This window comes from Scatophagus argus, chromosome 9 (genome assembly GCF_020382885.2).
Source record: "Scatophagus argus isolate fScaArg1 chromosome 9, fScaArg1.pri, whole genome shotgun sequence".
NCBI classification, from domain to species: domain Eukaryota; kingdom Metazoa; phylum Chordata; class Actinopteri; family Scatophagidae; genus Scatophagus; species Scatophagus argus.
In genome coordinates, this window is record NC_058501.1 from 17,771,101 (window position 1) to 17,792,166 (window position 21,066).

Genomic DNA, 21,066 nt, shown 5'->3' on the forward strand with positions numbered 1-21,066 from the left:
AAACTTACAAAAAAGACTTTGAGAAAAAAAAAAGATCCTAAAAAACATTGATGATAATAACTTGATTTTAGACCAAAAATTTTAACTATCTCTCTTTGGACTTCTTATTTCTCCTTATCAAGATGATTTAGACTTTTGATTGTACTATTTATTCAGGGTATGATTCATTTATTTGCTTGATATCTTTTGCCTTGCTATTTATTTGTTAAATTATTTCTAGAGGTGCTTTTTCATATTCTGGGATGTATTTGTGAAGTTTTTTTTGTTTGGTTTTTTTTTTGGCCCCTTGCTGAAGTTCTTTCTTACTTCTTTAAACCAAATAATACAAGAAATGCAACCACGGGTCCTGTCGGGGGCCTTCCATAAGAGAATAATGCTGATCGGATGGTCAGCCGTAAAGATATTCTCTTCCTTACTGAGACGACGCTCCTCTTACAGGGGAGGGGAAGCTCACAATACTGAGAGGCAGCATTGTGGATGAACACCTCCTAATTTACAGGATTTTTCAAGAGAAATTGGTGTAGTCTTTCTGGACAGACACGTGCCTTTGTGTCCCCTGGTAATAAGACATCAAAGGCGAGTTGAAATCCTGTTCTCGTGGAGAAAAGCGTAGATGCGATTTGTACGTGACGACCTACTCGAGTTGGAGCGTGAGGTGTTCTGAGACACAGGGCTGCTTCTGTTCTCTATATTTTCTCCACAGGGAGAACAAACTGAAAGCTTTACTGCTACACAACCAAAAACACAAAAGAAGAAGATCAACTGGGGCTAAAGTTTTACATGATAGAGAGGAAACAAAGAGGCAAGCGATTTTAGATTCTCAGCTGTAAATTCCTCTCTGACTTTGTCTCTTATTAAGTTTCTTCAACCTGTTTTTTTTTACCCATTTTTCTGAAAGTTGGTTTAAACTTTTTTTTTTCTTCATCCACTGTAGGATGTAAAAGAGAGATAGTTCATCATATACCTCATATTCTTTGATGATAAACCAAATAGATGAATGCTTTAAAAAATGCGGGGTTCGAGTGGGGATCAGGGTGTCAGGACGGTACGTGTGTGTTCAGTGTGTTCGTGTGGCAGACACAGTAAGGCCAAAGTTGGAAGGTCAAAAAGATCGTCGTCCTAATGGAGGTAAACACAGAGGTTTGGGAAGTAACAAATCATTGAATAGATTGTAGTTTTTCCTCCATGGGATTCAGAAGATGCCATTTAATGTTAAAGGGCCAAACAGGTCCATGCTCCAGCCTACACACACACACACACACACACCTTGTCCCCCTGGAAAACACCCCCTCCCCCCTCCCCCGCTGTCTGTGTTGAGCTTTGAACACAGCCCTCTCCTCATATCTGACCCTCACTGCTTCCTCCTTGTCAAGCACGGACTGTGGGTTTAAAGCTGCTCTTTAGCACAAATCTTGAATCAAATCTGGATCAATTTTTGAAAAAAAAAAAAAGATTCGTGCCTCAGAGCAACTGTATCACAAAGCAAGCCGAGCCGTCTCTCACCTTTTGGCCTCCGTTGCCTGATGAGGTGGGAGGGGGGGCACATTGAGCAACTGATGCGTATCAGGGAGTGCTGCAGGGCAGGTAGCCGGGGAGCGGCTGAGACCGGCGTTGCTAGATGACGCATACAGACACTTCTTGTGACTCGATGTGTGTGTGTGTGTGTGTGTGTGTGTGGAGGTGTGCATGCAGTCAAACTGACTGGAGTCGCCCGGTCACTTTCTTGTTTTGCTCTCTGTGTGTGTATTGAGAGGAAACTGAAGCAGAGTTGTGTCGTTCTGCTGCCTTTCTGACGAGGCACTTTATTGTGAACTTCAAGGTTCGAGGGACTGGGTGTAAAGTGTAGACCTCTGTGGTGGGGCTGCCCCTCTTAGTGAATGATACCAAAGTCAAAGCTCTGCCATGGGATCCAGCACAATCTACCTAAGTCCCCTCAATCCTGATGTCCACCCCGAGTGTTCAGAAACTCCACTTAAGTCCCCTCAATCCTGATGTCCACCCCGAGTGTTCAGAAACTCCACTTAAGTCCCCTTAATCCTGATGTCCACCCTGAGTGTTCAGAAACTCCACTTTCCTCCAAATGGCTCACACGCCAGCGGGTTCATTAGTATTCCTCTTACCAAACAGTCACAAGACAAACAGACTCAGAGATGTACTTTTACTACAGCATCTGTAAAACAAGGGATAGCATAACTTTCAGGAGATGCAGTCAGTAGTTTCCTTGCCCAGGGTTAGATGAGAGGATTAATACCACCCCCACATCTGTAAGGTGAATGTGAAACTACAGATGGCATCCACTGGGGATAACAAGACTCCATGAAGTCTTTGCAGCTGGACGGGAAATGGTTCCAGCACGTCACTCCTCATACGAATTGTTTTAACACTTGGGTTTTTGTACAGTGTAAAGAAACTATGTAACGTCTAAATTAATGAGCATTAGAGGTGCTGGTACATGGATTTGGAGCTCCCCCCACAGGTGACTGAGAGCACCGCTTTTAGCTCAGTCTCGGAGGCTCATGGAGGATTATGATTTGATAACTCTGATGCATAGAAGTCTCTGCTCAACTTTTAAACTTTAACCAAGTCTAGTTTTGTACTTAGTCTTGAAATTAATAACATAACTATGAATGGTGGCATTTGCTTACCGCCGCATGGTTTGAAATGAAGAAGTGAAGTAGCTTAGAAAAACAGTGAACATAGTCAGTGATGACAGATCTTTGAAATGAGTGGACGAAACTATTTGAATCAGCAAAGTGATTCATGATTTCCACCTCATTCGGACAGAGTTACGCTACCTGTTACCCTCTGTTTCCAGTCCTTATGCTAAGCTAAGCTATCTGCTGGCTGGAGCTTCATATTTCCCACACACATTTGAAGGTGACATCAGTCTTCTCATCTGACTCTTTGGCAAGGAAAGCCAATAAAATGTTGAATTTTTCCTTTAAAGTGCGAGAATTAATCTTTGAACTGTCGGACGCGAGGGCCTGAGAGATTGTAATCCTTATTGGAGAACAAGACACACAGCGAGCAAAGAAAACAAGCTGCTGCCTCTTCCTCCACCCACTCTCATCCACACATAGACGCTCTTCCTCTCTTCCATCCCTCTCTCTCTCTCTCTCTCTTCTACAATACAGCTTTAATCCAAAGGTTCCTCCAGCAACACAGCAAAGCGAGTCAGATGTTAAAGTATAAAACCAAAGAGCTTTACCTTGACCTTCTCTTCAACACAAAGCCTCCACTGCATCTTTCACCTCTCTCTCTCTCTCTCTCTCTCTCTCCATCCATCCCTTCTTGTCTGCTCTCCTTTAACTACTCCGTCACCTAGTGAGCCGGTCTTTGAAGCATTAACCTCAGCTATCCAAAGGTGGAATAATAATAATAATAATGATGATAATAATTAAGATGATGATGATGAAATGTATATTTTTAAGTATTTGTCATTGGAAAAATAATCTTAAGCTTCTCATAATTATGATGATCATGCCGAAGACAACACCGACGACGACGACGATGATGATGATGATGATGATGATAATGAAGTTTCTCTTGGTATCTTTGTAGCTGTTCTGATCCTTCTTAAGTTCTTGTCCTTTCTGCTCGTGCTGCCAGAGAGTACTGCTTAACTCCTATCAGCCCTCTCTCATCCCCCTCCCCCTCCTTTTTCATTTGGTTACCCGATGTTTGGTCCTAACGTCTACCTGTCTGACCTTTACTCCCTGGATGTTTGTCTACGCTTGTGTGTGTGTGTGTGTGTGTGTGTGTGCGAAAGAGTGAGCTGTCACTGACGAGGGGAAGTTTAAGATTTAAGTGCTTTCTTGTTAGCTGTTAAACAGGGGATGGGCTTCAGCCTGTTGCATTTCCACCTGAGTGTGAGCGAGTGTGTGTGTGTGTGTGTTTGTGTGTGTGATTGGGTGAAGTTGGTATTGGCTGGAGAGTGGGACGGGTGTGGTTCGCTGCAGCAAAAAAACGACAAAAAGATTCCTTGTTCTTCTGTGCCCCCCCACCACCACCACACACACACACACACACACGCACACACACACACATTGCGTGTGCTGTCAACTGTAACGTACTGTTTGCCAACTTCCTACATGTAGCTTTAATTCCCCCTGTCACAACACTCACCTAGTTTCTTTATTGTGTGTGTGTGTGTGTGTGTGTGTGTGTGTGTGTGGGGTTGTATTGCCATCCCTCCACCCTATGTGTCTTCCGTCCTGTGAGCAGCCCCCACCCCCTCAGCCCCACCAATCTCCATTTACCTTTCTGTCTCCCCCCCTTCTTCTCCCTTGTGGTAGCAAGTTAGCCTTTTAGTGTAATTATCTTGAAAACCAAAAAAAAAAAAAAAAAAAGAAAAATAACTCTACTTGTTCATTGTACAGTGTTGTTCATTTTAAGTCATTTTTGTAACTGAAAGTGTTTCATTCATCCAAATAAAACAGGAGACAAAAACTGTACAGATGATCCTCCACCTGCCTCGTGTCTTGTCTCTACTCTGTTGTCATCTTGAGCCTCAGGTTTCACTTGCTTTTGAAAAAAAATAAAAAAAAGAAGAAAAAAAAAAGCTAATGTCCTGAACAGGAAATCAACTTCTACTTGTCATGTTACTTTTTGACCAGAGGAGGGCGCTATTAGACTTAATATCTTTTCCAGCACATCAATGAAAACTCTTGGCGGGTACTTGTGTTGCTCATTGACCCTCTCTGTTATGGAGGACCGCAAGTGTCCAATGTAATGATTTAATATCTAATTGGACAATTAGAACATGAAAGGTCAAATTAAAGAATAACGGTAAATAAATATGTCTTTTAAAATAGGTATTTAATGTTAAATAAACAAAAGGCAAATGCAGTTTTTAACAGAGAAAATGAATAACTGAATTCACAGACTGAATTAGGAATCCAGGTCTTAATCAGACATGTCACAACATTTCACGATTGTATTTTCAGATTATTTAAATAAATCTCTTGTTACTTTTACCTATTTATTGATGGATTCATCTAGACATTTGTAAATTCTTGATACAAACCCGATTTCCAAAAATGACCCCGTGTAAAACGTAAATAAAGTTAATTTCTGGTTATTGATCTCCAGTTGGTTATCATTGAATTTAACTATTTCAAGGACACATGTAGGTCACCACACTGAACAAGAAGAAATCAAAAGCTCCCGACTGAAGCGGCTGAAGGTCACTTTTGATCCAGCACCAACTCAACTTTAAGTTAACCACGAGGTCACCAGTTAAACTCAAGACAATAGGTTGTTCTCGCTGGGTGTCTTATTTTCTTGTACGACTGTTGGCTTATATACCCAAACTATGGTACAAACTGGCAGATCAGTTGCTGCTAAAATTGCTGGTGATTGATTAATTAGTTAGTCGCCAGCAATCTGCAGTCAAAACCCCAAAGATATTCAGCTTACAGTGATACAAGACCAGGAAAAGTAAAAATAACAAGCTCTCGCGTTTGAGGAGTCGAGCTCCTTGCGTACATCCTGCGTCCCCTCAAGTTCTCACCCGACAGACGTGTTGAGGGGACGAGCGGACTCAGATCATCTTCATCCCTCCCTCCATTTATTTTCTCTCATCTGAGTCAGGGGACATCTGCTAATTGACAAACAGCATCACATACGTTTGGCCTTCTCATCTCATCAAGTGTACGTGTTTGTGTCTCTGTCTGGCTGTTTTGTCGTCCTCGTCCTCCTCCTCCGCCTCCACCTCCTCCTCCTCCTCCTCCTCTTCCTCCTTCTCCTCCAGCTCGCCCTTGCCCTCCCTCTCTTGTTAACTGCCTCTCCTTCAGTCTGTCTCCCGCTCCCTCTCTCCTGCTCTCCCCTGCTGTGTGGCACAGTAGGTGGATGATTAGGTAGGATGCTGGAGTGTGTAAGTGTGACAGCTTTCAGACACCCACCTCCGAGTTGAGTCACGGACGGCGGTGGTGAGCATGTGATCCTATCACCAGGGTGACTCGGGTAGATCTGTGTTGCTGTGTTGTCGCATCAATACGTAACATTTGTTCTTTTCCAAAATGGAGCCATTTTGGAGATATTCATGTTGATTTATCTCCAACGCTGTAACTTTTATTTGAATTTCTAATGTTTGTCCATCACGCATGCTGAATTGTTGAGTGAAACTAAATACATTTACTCAAGTAGCTAAACATATATCTGAAGCACTTAACTTCAGTTTTATGTTATTTTTCTTTGACTATATTTTAGAGGGGATTTTTGTTACTATCCAACATTATAAATAATTAAAATTAGCTCCACCTCAATCCTCAACAAAACAAAAACGATATATTAATGCATCACTATAAATAATTACATCTAAATTAAAAATCTAAAACTGTTAACTCACCCAAAATAACCACTTATGTGTAAGTTTTTATTTGTGAACGTCCCTCATTTTGAACAGTTTGATTCATTCTTGCCTGTGGAAATAGGAAATTCTTGACTCAAGAGTCACTTTCTAGATGTCTTACAGGACTTTCAGCGACTGTTTGCATGTATTCATGTCGATGATTTCTTTTCATTAAGATGCATCATATTCTCCAAACAGCTTTCATTCCAAAATTAGATAATCACAAGCACTTTTATTAGATAAAATGTTGTTGCTATGTAACAGCAGTGAATCAAAATGTCATGGTATCTCCAGATAGTTATTATAGGAGGGAGCAAATTATTTGCTATGGCACTGATGGGTATCATAACTCTCTGCGTGCCATTGTTGGAGCACTAAATGTTTGACATCATCTTAGAAATGACGCTCGTAAAGTCTCTCTCAATGACACACCATGCCAAGTAGCGGGTAACTGGAGAGCGACATATCTGGTTAGGTGAGGAGTCGGTTAACACAGTAGTAATACTACTGGCTCTGGAATAAACCCAGTAAAGGTGGAACTGGCTTCGAATAAGGCCTCAGTGTGTCATTGGTACGAGAAGACAGAACGCCAGCTGTCAGTTTAACCAGGAACAGTGCCAATGTGTGTGTGTGTGTGTGTGTGTGTGTGTGTGTGTGTGTGTGTGTTATTGGTGCCAGTGAGAGACAGTGCCAGCGGTGAAGTGCCTCTAGACAGATCTGGTTTCCTTTGCTGAGCTGCAGTGTGTGTGTGTTTTGTTGTGTGTGTCAGTATAAGCTAATGTTGCCTCACCCGTCGACCTTCGGTCCTCTACATGGACCGAGTATTGGCCATACAGTGTCAGAGTGCTAATTTTTTAAAATCATCTTCTCACGTATTTGGCCATATGTTGTTATGGTCCCTTCAAATAGTTTAGCTGGTATTTCTCGAGTCATGATTTGAGAATCGCCTCATCAGCTGACAGTCAACAAAACTGTCAGTTACGTCCAGAGATCTTATACATAGATGGCCCACGTGACAGCTCCTCAAAAGTGAAGCCAAAATATCTTGATCGCCCCCTTGTGGCTGGTTGTCATAAACTCCTCCACGTTTCCACGTTGGTAAATGGAATAAAGTCTCAACTTCAAAAAATCAACATATACATTTTGTTTTTTTACAAAGATGGATTCTGTCATTTTATGTAATTCTCATCACACCGATGTATGTCAAGTGTTCATTTTTTGATAAGTTTGTAATATTTGGGCTTTGTCTTGTGGAAAGAAATGGAGACCTGTCGTCCATCTTTACTTAGGGTCCTTGGGGGTTCATTAACAGAACATTAGTTTTATTTTGCATGTTTTTGCAAGAATTTTGGTGGATTATTGTCTCTCCATGTCTTCAGTATAACAATAGAAAAAAATATATTGCAAGCTCTGAATACCGACACAAAATAAATCAGTCTTCTCCCATTCATGTTAAAGCTTTCATTGAAAAAAACTTGTAGATTTGGCCTTGTCTTGCATACTTAAATACCTGCATGAAAATAAATAAATGAAAAAATAATTAACAAAAAAAAGTTTTTGAAGCCGGCCTTGCCTCGTCAAGTTTTAGTCCTGGTAAATTCTCATTTTACGCTGTTTTATCACATTCAATTTCAATTAAGTGCGTACAATTCAGCATTCAGGGTAAATCTGAAACAATGGTGTAATCAGAATCACAAAAAATATGCCGCAGTGACACTGTAGATATTTTGTATGTCTCAGCGGCTTTTATGTCCTCTTATCCGCCTCTTCACATCTTTTCTGTCATCCCCTCTGCCTTCACCTCGTCAATAAAATGCCAAAAAGCTTGAATGAAGGCAGGATGCCGACACTTCATAGAAATTAACATCAGAGGGCTTTGGGAGAGATAAGGATGTGACAGCCATTTAGTTCAAGTGCCTCCTCCATTCCTCCAATGGCATCCAAACGTCACTCAGAAATACACATGAACACGCACCAGCAGTACGCACAGCAGGGATGCCGTACGCCCCCTGAATCACACATCACCCAGAGCTCCCACTGCCCAGAGAAACCCTCCATAGCACTCACACCTCCTCTCTTGCAGATGATGACTTTTATATTCTTCACTGATGTGCATCTCAACAATAACCTGGAGGAGTTGACAAAAAACAAACAAGAAAGAGACAAAAATCACCTGCGGAAGTGTACCAGTGTCAAAAAGCACCCGAAAATTCTGGTAAGCGGTCCGATGTCAATACGCACATTGAACATTTTATGATGATGTGTGACCCTGACATTGTGCAGCATGCTAGCGGTTCTGTGAGGCTGCAGTGAGCCAAATGCTAATGCCAGCATGCTAACAGGCTGGCAAAGACAGTTCAGACGTTCTGACATTTGGCAGGGATAACGTTTACCATGTTCACAATCTTAGTTTGGTAAGCAAGTCTGCTAATATTAATGAATTAGCACTAAATACAAAGAACAGCTGGGGCTGATGGGAAGGCAGGTCATGTGCCAGACATTGTTAGATCTTCTCACGGTGCTACAGGAAATGTCAATAATAATGAAAGGTTTTACGATTCATTGTTTTGGTACCATGCATATCAGAACCAAGTTTCATAGAAATCCACCCGGTTTTATTGGTCTGGACCAAAGAGGCGGCCTGACATCATCAGCCATCCTCCGTCGCTACGCAGGCAATGTGGCAAAAACCTTAAACTGGGACAGAAGCAAAGATCATTTACTACAGTAAAAGAAACATCAGTGAGATCTCTGCATGAATCTGCAAGATTTTGATTTATCAAAATACTTGCTAGTCTTTATACTGTTAAGTGATGACTGGCGTTCGGCTTGTTGTGTATTTTGTTGTGTATCTTGTGTATGTGTATGTGTATTCGTCTAACATGGTGCGTGCACAAGAAAACACTAAAGGAGAGGAAGTGAAGGCCGGCTGACTGTGTGTTGATTGGGGCTTACCTCAGGATGGCATCAGTTGGCTAGTTGATCAGAAAAGGAGTGAGATCTGGAGGCAGGCAGCTTAATAGTTCTCAGCAAAAGACAACTAAGTAAACAGATGTAGGTTCTCTGTCAGTCCAACAAAGTTAACCCATAATTCTTCTTTGCATGATAGGCTTCACTCACAATCAGCCAAAAGTGAGCACAGTACAAGACAGCAACTACAAAGATTGTTTTGTTACTGTAGTTGACATAAACACTTAGCTTTTCCAGGGCCTTTCAACCAAACATCACTGTCTAAATTCAAATGTAGATTATTCTATTGCCTTTATTCAGCACTGAACATATGCTGCGCACAGTAAGCCCCGTTAGAACGCACAGATAATTAGCGAGGGACTCGCTTGATGTGAAACATGAGCCGTCAAACAGCAACAATGCACAGTGGCGCACGCATTTCAGAAAAAAAAAATGAATCAGTGCCACTGTAAAACAGCAGCTCCCACATTGTGAATGAGCCCACTGCGCGGCACCTCCACAAAGGGACCTACAGTATAGCAACGCTAAAACAAACACACGCACGCACACACAGGCACACACAGATGAGGAGAAATCCGACAAAGCAAAGGATGATGGTGATTATGACACATAGCTATGCCACCCACAGTGGTGCCTGTGCGAGGGCAGAGCACATCAAACTGAGCAAGTGTAACACATGCTCTGTGTCAGTCCTCCTCCCCTGCACTGGCATGTAATGTATGACACATAGCTGAACCACCTACAGGCCTGCTGTCTCCATGCCCAGCTGATGATGATGATGATGGGGCGGGGGGGGGGTTACTCAGGGTACTGGCCAAGGAGACGGATTCCGCTCGGTTCTGCCAGATCGTCCTCTGGGTGAAAGAGGGGGAAGTGTGCGTGTGTTTACGAACTGCTCAGTATGTGTCAGTGAGAGGGTGTGAAGGCTACTTGTTTTGATTAAAATGTTGGTTTCCAACTTTAAAAATATCCCCAAATGTTACTTGGAATATAGCGCATGAATGTACTGCTGTCGACGTCATCTGCTGTTGCATTCCACCCCCAGTTAAACATGTGAACCCATGTTTGAAACCAGCCTCTGGGTGTTATGTGGCTGCGGGGGCATCTGTCTAGGGCTCAGGGCTATTCTCTGTATGTGATGAGCGTGTGGTATTGGGTGGGTGGGTGGTTTGGGTGGCTGGTGGCCACGCACCTCTGGGTCATCCAATCTGAAGAGGAGGTGAATGACCCAGACTTAGCCCGAAGTGGGGATGACTAATTGAGGATGAGAGAGTTGGGGGACGAGGGAGGGGGGGCTGAGGCTGTTACTGGATCTGACCTCTTGCACACATACAGTGCATGCCTCACACACACACACACACACACACACACACACACAGAGGACAGGGAGTGATCCAGAAACCTAATCTAATTCTGGACTTGCTGTGACACATACGGATGCGAGCGGGGAACAGAGACAGGAATGTTTGTATTGCAGAGGATGAAAGGTGAGAAATTTCAAATAAACTTTGTTCTTGTTATTTATTTTTTAATTGAATCATTTCACAGTTTGCTTTCAGTCATTGTTTAATTGTCTCCATGCAGCAGTGAAGGTTGCGTACCTTCCTCCCTCCATCTGTTTGGGACTAAAACACCTTGAAACTGCCTGACATTTGATGAACAGTCGAAGAACGAGACTTTATTTAAGACTCCCTTTATCTCTCATCACACCAGACCTACATTTTTCAAATACACAAATTTTCAATGACTTGGTGCTGAGCTGAGCGTACAACCACTTTTTTTAAAAGCTTTTGACTGTCCTTTTTTGCAGTGAAAATGAAACACTGCTGATGAGAGCAGTGACAGTGAGCCAAAAGTTATGGTCCAGAAAACCAAAACAGTGAGATGAATCTATCTGTACCCTCCCATACAAACTACAAGCCATGTGATCCATTGTTTGCAGCCGCCTCAAACGTTGAAAAATAACCAGAAAAACATCAAGTAATTGTCTGTTGGCCAACTAATGAATTAATCAAGTAATTGTTTTAGGATTTACTTACTGCTCCCTCCTCTTGCCACCATGTTCTTGACTTTAGAGGCTGGGGCCTTGGAAAATGGGCCTTGGCAAAAGGCCTGTCCTCTACCGAGAGCTTAATTGCTGCTCTTGTAATAATTGCAGCCTCTCATTTATCCAAATACAGCATAACTGAATTCAACTGACACAGAAAGAGGAAGAAATGTGCAGCGCATCCAAAGCAATTATGGTATAGAGTAGAAACAGGTGATAGTAAGACAGACGCAGGGTAGAGACTGAAAATGTATCTAAATCAAAAATAAGCAAGGGTATGGATGTGAGGAAGAGAGGGTCAGTAAGGGGTAGAGAGGAGTAAAGAGGGGAAGAGGAAGCTCTGCACTGTGCCAATAGGAAGAGTTTGTTCCTCAGTGAGATACGGGAGACAGTGTCAACACACACGCTGTGCTCAATATAGCTACTGTCACACAGCCAGGCATACTTCTCTCTCCTTTCCAGCCTGACACTTGCACCTTTCTGAACACCCGTCCTGCCTCGCTCACGTTCTTCTGCCCCACCGCCCCACCCCACCCCGCTCTCCCGCTGCATCTGAGCAGGTTGCATTCTTCCTTTCCCTCCTCTCTCAGTCCTCCCCCATGGCCCTGTCCATCAATATCACGTCCCCGGAGCTAAATTAACTGATCTCCCTTCCTTTGCTCTTTCTCCCCTTGCTTCTCCCCTCACTCTCTGTATATATTACAGGCTTGACACCGTGCCAGACATTGGTTTAATATAACACACATTCTCTTTGCCTTCCACCCGCTCTCACATTACCCTCTCTTTCCAACTCCCACCGCCCCGCTTTCATATGGGCACTGGCCGCTTGCTTTTTCCATACTTTACCCACCGCAAAAGGAGCTTTTTGTTCTTGAATAGCTCCCTCATTGCCATGGTAATTCAACAGAAAGAGAGTGCGGTTTTTCTGTCTAGGGCCTTGCGGATGAAAATAGTATGTTCTTTAAGTGGCCCTGAATTTGAGAAATCAGTCAGTGCAAATTTGGAGCTGTCATAAAGAAGTCAGAAGTTTATATACACGTGTGTGTTTGTGTGTGTGTGTGTGTGTGTGTGTGTGTGTGTGTGTATGGTATCATACGTCATACTTCACCACCATCAAGCCATTTCCCACATGTGTCATCTACTCCTTCCTTCCAGGTGGCCCCCTTTTTGCCATCTCAGCCTTCCTGTTGATCCCCCTCTTCCTCTATCTCACTTGTCCTCCAATGTCACCCTCCACCACCACCACCACCACCATCATCTCCCCACTTGCTGTGGTAATCCCATTACTCATGTGCGAATACCAGCTGGGGAAGAGAGGGAGGGAGGGAGGGAGGGAGATGTGGACAGAGGATATCTGTGTTGAGGCCTCGGTTCTTCACTAGACGGTTGGACATTCTGGGTGTTTTGTTTTTTTCAAACTCTCGTCCGGAGAGGAGAAGAGAGTATTAATTGACGGTGAAAATTGTGTTTCAAAAAGTGTTCCAGCTTAGACCCTTCGCGACCCTATTTTGGGTGAGGAAAAAGGAAAAGAGAGACAGAGGGACAGAGGGAGAGATATCTGGCTGTGTCTCCTGACGGTTGGACTGGCAAGCTTGAAAATAAACAAGTTCTTTGATGACAAAGAACCCATTGACTCTCTTATTCCCTCTCTCACTCTCTCTCTCTGTCCCGCTCCTTATTCTCTACAGCTTTACTCTCTTTTCTTCTCTCCCTCTCTTTTTGCTCCTGCCGTTTTGAAGGGGTGAGGTTGGAGGCTGTGTGTGTGTGTGTGTGTGTGTGTGTGTGTGGGTGGGTGGGGGTATGGGGGGAGTTGCATTAACCGCCACCCTGCTGCACTTGCTGTCCCCTCAGCTGCCGGATTTTTCTTTCATCCGATCTGGTCTCACCCTGCACGCCTTTGAGTCTAGTGGCCCATCTTCTCTTCTCCTTTCACACAAGAAGTTAAACCTTTTTCTCCTCAGTCAAGGTTCTCCTCATAAAGAATTAAAGCTGAACGAGTGTTTGACTTTGCAGTAGTTTCACACAATAGCATGAGGAGCTGATTATGTAAGATCTCTTGCTAGAAATAAAGTCAAACATAATTGTAGCACCTTCAAAGAATAGGTGAATGACAAAGGAAAGCCAAAGACGGAGAGAGTTAAGGGGAGAGAGGGAGAGTGTGTGTGTGTGTGTGAGTGTGTGTGTGTGTGTGTGTGTGTGTGTGTGTGTGTGTGTGTGTGCGTCTTCACGTCACCAATGGTATGAATCATCACATACTCTATGTACATATTACACCTCTGTTGGTTGTTTAACGCCCCATCCAATAATTATAATCCTGCCCTGCTTCTACTGGTTGCTGAAATCAAGTACTGTGAGTAGATGAACTCTGTGTGTGTGTGTGTGTGTGTGTGTGTGTTTGTGTGTCAGCATTGCCTGCGGTGGCACTGGTTAGTGGGCTACCACACCCATTGTCCACGGTAATTACACTGACCCGAGCCATCTGTGTCGTAGAGGCACAGAGCAGAAGAAAAGGGAGTGTGTGCTAGTGCTGACTAGCTCTGAACTTGTCCCACTGACATCCACTGAAAGAAGTCTGATGGGTTTTTGGCCTTCTTGTATCATAAGAAGAAGATCAGTTGCAATGGCACAGATCGCAGTCATGTCGTCCACTCGTACTCGGGACGACACGTCCCTTAGTTCACATAAGATAAAGGGTGGACAGGGTGGGGGGTGGGTCAGGGTTTTCAGTCTATAGGGAAGATATCTGGGGATGTTCACACACACACACACGCACACACACCCAACTGTGAGCATTCATATACGCACAAATACTGCGGTGACAAAATCTCCGCACTCCCTTTCATTCTCTTCGTCTTTCTCTGCGGAGCGTCTGTCTGTCACTATGATTAGGAACGGACGGAGTCACATAAAGCGCAGAGGGGATGAAAAAGGGCGGGATGGGAGATAGAGGGAGTTACAGATGATGTGGAACCAATAGGACAAGCCTCTTCTGTGATGCACCCTGTTTGTCAAACACATCATCAAGTTCACATGCCGAGATCCAGCCCAGTCTAACTCTCTGGTCTTTCCCCATGAGACAATTCAAAAAGAAAAAAAAATGTGCGTGTGAAATTTATCTTAAGTTTTTAACACCAAATATCGCTGCATAAACACAGTTTTCTCTAGAATATTTTGGGATGTTTTACACATGTACTGATGAATTTGTAGTTGAACGATGGCAGGGCGTGCTGGGCGAAAGAGAAATGAAGTATCACTTGCTGCAATTGAACTGGGAATGCTGGGAGCCAACATGGAGCACTGGATCCTGCTTTTAACATTAGCTTTTATAATGCATTTTAATAGCAAAAACAAAAGTTCTCAAAAAAAAGTGTCTGTACATTGAGCTCATATTTGTCTGCTAAGATAACTGCAAAATTACCAGGTGTGGTTTGTTTTCACTGAAAACCTAAAATCTTTTAAAAATATATTTATTGACAAGTACTCATATCCTAATGAGTTTATCTAATTATTTAAAGCAGGTTCACTAAAACAATGACAACAAACAGACACATGTAGCATCACCTGGAGGACAAACACACTGCATTTTGTCAGCTGCATGTGTCTGGTTATACTGAGCCAGATCTTGACAATTTATGATTAAATTCAAAACCAAAAAGTTCCTTTATTTATAGTTTTAAGTTTCAGATAATTTATTTATTTGGTTTATTCTTCTGATTCTGAAAGAAAGAGCAGGACTGTGCAAGGCAGCCAATAGCCAATGAAAATACATTTTCATATGTTCAGTTCCCGAGTCTATCAACCTTGAGTGTGTAGCTCAAATAATAACCTGAGGAGAGTGATGAGTGTGAGGGAGGGAGAGCGAGAGAGGCAGGCACAGAGGGGCAGCAGGGGATGGAGCGGGTGGAGGAATAGAAGAGGTGTGAGAGAGAGGGAGGGATCGAGGACGGACGTATGGATGGATGAGTGGCAAAAGATGACAGGACTGCAGAGGACAGAGTAGCAACACAGTATAGAGGGAATGGGGGGAGAGAAAACAGCAGAGGTGGAGAAACAGCCAGAGTGAGGGAGGTGGAACGAGGAGGAGGAAGAGGACGAGGAGGAGGAGGAGGAGGACAAGGAGGAAGACACGGGTGGGAGACAACGAGGGTGTTTAGTGAAGCACTGTGTTTATCGATGTTCAGAATGTACTGCGTTGTAGATTAGTCTGTAAATGTCATCTCCTGTGTTTGAGTTACAAGACAGCGTGCTCACACAAGTCACTGACAGGCACACACACACACACACACACACACATAAATACAAGTGGACTATCGAAGAGGAGAAACTGTTTGTCCACCATGCACTTAATCGCTAAATCACTCCTCTCGTTGTCTCTTTGATTTCCTCTCTCTTATTTCCCCCTCCATGTGAAGAGTGTTGAAGAGCTCCCAACCAGAAACGCAGAGGTCAGAACAAAATCACAGACAAGTGGTGGATGCATGCCGAAAGATACGACAACACGTAAAAGACAGCAGAAAGCAGAGAATGAGGGGAATGGAACGGCTCTCTTGTTCCCAGCTGGTTGGCCTATTGTCAGCTTCTGTGTGAGAAAATGCCACGCAGGTCTGTCCGGTGGTTTTCCTGCTCTGAAGAAGCCAGTTTAAGAGTTTCCTGAATGTGAAGGTACAGCATCAAATTTAGATGCTCTTCTTTTTTCCTCCCTTTTGGTCCGGTTTCTTATCAGGCAGAGCAGAATGGGTTTCCTGAGCCCGTCAGAGAATGGCGAGCGAAGTGAGAAGAAATCCTGTTTGTAAATCACACCACCGGGACATTGCTGCTGTCAGGGGGACTTTGTTTACTTTGCTTTACCACTGCTGTCTTATCCTGTTGACAGGACAGGGCAGCAGTGTGTATCGCTGATGTAACAGTGTCAAGAAATGCACAACAACATACAGACCAGGTGCCCATTTACAAGCAGGCTAAAGAGGAGATACACTTCACCTGCCATGTATGACGCCTCACCCACTCGTGTGTGCTTATCGATAACACATGACGGCTTCGTATCAGTGGCACTTGAGGAAACAGACGATCGGTGGATTTGACGTGACAGGAACAGGAAAGAAGTCAGGGCATGACACCGGTCCTCACAATCCAACAAGGTGAAGACTGATCAAGAGAAAGGGTTAACATGTGACATGACTGGATGTCTCTGTGTGCTCTGAGGCACCTGGTAAGCACATGGACGTGCATGAATACAGCACACGCTGTAACGCAACGTGTGTTTGTGTGTGTGTATCACCCAAAATTGAAAGTGAAATTGCATTAAGTGAAATGTGACAGGCTGAAAAGATGAACACATGGAAATCAAAAAGAGTAGCGCTTGGAATGAAGTATTTTGTCATACTTTTATGCCGCCAAACAACTAAAACTTTGAATGAAATGTTTTTATGTTGAAATGTTACAGTTCATGTTAAAGCACACTGGATGTCTTTTATTCTTTGTCCATGGGACTTCCTTTCTCAAGATCTGGACATTAAAGGAGAACTTGAGTAATAACTTTTGCAATTTATTGTAATTGTGAGACAGGTCTCCAGTTTCATATGAATGATGTTCACAAGCAGTTATTACTGATTTTTCTGTTGATTATTTACTAATTTAACATGACAATGGTGTGAAATGTTTACAGTTTGCCAAAGCCCAAGAAAACAGTCCAACATCCAAAGATGCTGAGTTCACAGTCCTGTGGGAAAACAGAAAATATCCAGCTTTGAGAAGCAGAAATTGTTTTCTTAAAAAGGAACTTAAAGGATTAATCGACCTTATTACCACTGCAGTTTATTCTCTGTTATTTGATTATTGGCTTAATTTAATAGTCTAATCATTGCAACTGAGTGACAGCAGATACATGTTACTCCCCTCTCTGCTTAATTAAAAAAGACCTTTAATTTAATTCAGTGTTAACGTATCCACATCACAACTCTAAAGAGTAAGATTTACTTTCAAAGCTTAGGTACACACAATAACAATTCTAATATCCCTCCAGGTAAACAACAAGTACTCTTACTCTGAATAATATTCACCATACAGTTTGAAACAAAAAAATACATAATTGAAAAATCTATGCATATGTGAACATTTTTCATTCCAAAAGTTTAACCTCTGGACGCAAGGTGTCTCCTCCTTCTACTACAATGAGAGGTCCATTTCCTGTGTACAACACTCTGAAGGCTTCACACGTTCACGTCACACTTCATATCACGATGGATGCTTAAGGTATCGCAGTCTAAAGCTGGGACATAAAGGCCAGTGCCCACGCGCTAAACCCACATTTCAGGTGAGCACAGAAGACTTCCCACCTTCAGCAAATGAAAGTGAAATCAGCCTTTAAGTGTCAAACACACATCATTCTGCACGGTGAAGATCAAGCATCCCAGTAACAATACATATCTTTGACTGGAGGTGATCATAAAGTACAGTAAGGAACTGAATAAGCTCTCATTAGTCACACCTAAAAGCTGACTGACTTGATAAGACGTTCAGCAAAAGGACTGAGTTTGAATTTCCTGTTTTCAGTGTTAATCACTAACTGACGCGGTCATATTTGCCAATTTAATGAGCGTAATTATCCTGATACGAAAGGGCCTAATTAGATCCGTAACCCCTGACTGACGTAAATGGACACCGTGAACAGAGCCGATCTCGCGCCTCTCGCGAATCGTAGGATTCGGATGTGATGTCACCACGGCAGCGCGCTGTGGCGGTCTCCAAGGCAACGCCGCGTGCTGCAGTGACGCGAGCCTAGGCCGAGGCTCGTGGTGAGTGGGCGTGACTCGCCACGTTAGCCCCCCCTTCTCGCCCGTCAGTGTGGGCGGGCCCCGCTCAGAAGACAGCGAGCGAAACACAACACCCAGAGGACGGAGAGAAGCACGGGGGGAGGAGAGACGAGTACTGAATGGTGTGAGAGTGAGTGGAGGACTTAAAAAAAGTCTGTAAAGAGAGGTTCCTCTCTAACGTTTAATTTCTGCTAAAGAAGTAACAAAGCTACGCGGTGGAGAGATGTCAAACGGCGACGAAGATGCGGTTGAGACGGAGTAAAGAGATACCGGACAGTTAGCGAAAAGAACTTCAAAAGAGATAGGAAGGCTTTTCGGCTGGCTCGAGACGGGACGGTTGGCCGTTTTCCTCCGCAACTTGAGCACATTTCAACGCTACTAGTTACGGCACAAGAAGTGAGGACCAACTGCGAGGTCTTGAGCGCTCGACTCGGTGGGAAACAAGCTCCTCTGTCGGTTTGGTCGGTTTGGCGGAGAGCCGGGGAAACGGACCGAGAGAGCGCGGCGGCTCGAGAAGAGCGAGCCGCTGAAGCAGTAGCTACAAAAGTTTGCCGTGTTTCTTCACCTAGTTTTCCAGATTGGCAACCAGAGGGGGAGGAAGAGGCCCAGAGAGTGACTTTTCCTTCCACAAGCAACTTTGTGGAATTCATCCGATTTAGCAACTTCACCCGCTTGCAGCCTTGCTAAGTGGCTAAATCAGAAATAATGAAAACACCTGGAGATAGTGGTAAGTTTTCGTGACTCTTGCTCAGATTTTTTTTTTTTCCCAAAAATCCACGATTGTTTTTCTTGTTTACTTGTCGGCAAGGCTAACCGTAACTGCTAGTTAATTAAACGAGCCAGATAGTTAACGACATCCGCTTCCAGTCGACAAAGACGATAAAAACCTGTTGATTTTAGTTATTCTGGACGAGTGCAGTACTCCGCGGTTTAGCTTAGACACGACTCTAAAATCTGGTGCAGGTTTTGTACTGTACTCCGGTTTAAGAGGAAGTGGTTAAACTACTGTACAGTTGTTACAGCGACATCCTTCGTGTCACCCTGACAACCTGATTTCACCATCCAGCACTTTTCAGAGAACAGACTGAAAATCCTAGAAGCAGTGTGTCTTTTTTTCCCCCTACTGACTGAGAAAGAGAGACGTGGACGTGTTGATGAGTTACTTGACGACTCCTCTCCTCCTGGTGGTGGTGTTCGAGGTGACTGGATCCAGCCAAGGTGTACGCGGAGCAAGCTGATATTAACCCAGTAACTGAGCGGGCATCTGTCAGATACTTGGCCTTTCAGCATATTGAAGTGAGAGCAGACACAGAGAGAGATAGGAGGGGGATTTCCAGTAGTCAGCTGAGGTCTCTGCGTGTGTCATTTTGTCTAATTCCTGAAATGCTTGCATAAGTTTGTTCTTGCTCCCTTCAATGCAAACCAAGGAATTTTTTAAGCAGAAAGGAGGAAGTGGAAGTACTGTAATTTATGGTAGCCTTTCAGTTTGTTATTTCTCAGCGTCCAGTAATATGCGTGACATGATCCTTTCTTTAAGTTGAAAAATTACACCTGTATGCTCAGTTGACATAACAGGATTTAACACAAGAGGCCTAGTGGATAACGAGTCTCTGTGTAAAATAAAAGGTACATATTGGATAATTTGTTTGTTTTCCCCCCGTGAGGATAATGTTACAACTTCCTAAGTAGTTACTGGTAAGCACGAAGCGTAGTGCAGTGTGAGTGTGTGACTAACAAACTGTGTGGGACCCTTTTACACTTAGGACGTTCCTCTTCCCTCCCCCCACCCTGTCCCCTCCTGACTCCCGCTGCACCCAGCCTCAGCCCCTCAGCCCTCCACATTCCTGCACACACACACACACCCACTCCCTGCAGGAGCCCCAAGGAGGCTGCCATGACATCACACCACATCCCACCACCAAGTTGCCCTTTTATTACAAGGAACCCTCTGTTTGTGTGGCAGCAGATAGCTTAAGCCCTTCTAGGAAGGCACTAAAAATCGATTGTGCTCAGGGTATATGTTTGATGTTTGCAGTTGGTGTGTGTTTGTGGAGTGGACTGGTCGTATTTGTCATCTGTTTAGTAAAAGTAAAGAACATTAACACGTACTCTTGTAGTGTTGTTGGTGTAACGTGTGCTCTGCCACCCACTGGTCTTAATTACTATTGCTTTAATCTTTCTTTTTTTTTAAATTCAGTCAGTTGTATATCAAATGTAAGCTCAGTGCCAAGTCTTGACACCACAGGTTAAGAAATTCACAGTTCTCAGTTCCTAATGATTAGGGTTGCAGCAAACATTTACCGATTGCTTTTGTCATTAATTGCTGGTCCTTTTGAAAAAGTAAAAACTGCCCTTCACAATTTTGTTGACCCCAAGATGACAGTATAAAACTGAAAGATCAGTTCAATATGCAGTTCTGTGAGTCCAGGGACAACAAATCTTCACATTTGTTGCTGGTAAATGTACAAATCATTTCAGCTCCATTTAAAAAAAGAATATAGTAAAGCAAACAATTTCTTGCCCCTGCAAGGCTGTAACTTTGTTATTTGTTATTTATCAAAAACAAATTTAACTAATTCTCTTTTGATTAATTGATTAATCCTTTCAGCACTAATGGTTAAACTTAGCAACTCACTCTTGGAGGCGTTATCTAACAACAAATCTGATCTTATAACAGCACCTTTAGACAGAATTATTGAACTGGTTAATCCATGGTGCTGTCTTGATCCGTCCGATCTCCTGCTGTTGTTGCATTTGTAATCAGGCACAAGTTTTAACCCTTAACCTGTGTAGGTTTTGCCATGTACGGTGAACAAACTTCATGAATGTGGAAGGAAATAAGAGTGCCTGGATGTATGTAGGATAAAAAAAATGTAATCATCCCC

The 21,066-nt window shown here is 43.4% G+C and overlaps 1 protein-coding gene across 1 annotated transcript in view; it reads left to right on the forward strand.

The window, feature by feature from the left end:
• Positions 1–18,185: 18,185 nt before the first annotated feature.
• erfl3 (Ets2 repressor factor like 3) overlaps positions 18,186–21,066 on the forward strand; it is a 46,902-nt gene continuing 44,021 nt past the window's right edge. Inside the window, exon 1 of the mRNA XM_046399174.1 lies at positions 18,186–18,908. Within this exon, the coding sequence (XP_046255130.1) occupies positions 18,887–18,908 (22 nt within the window). The 5' untranslated portion in view covers positions 18,186–18,886. The remainder of the gene's footprint in view (positions 18,909–21,066) is intronic.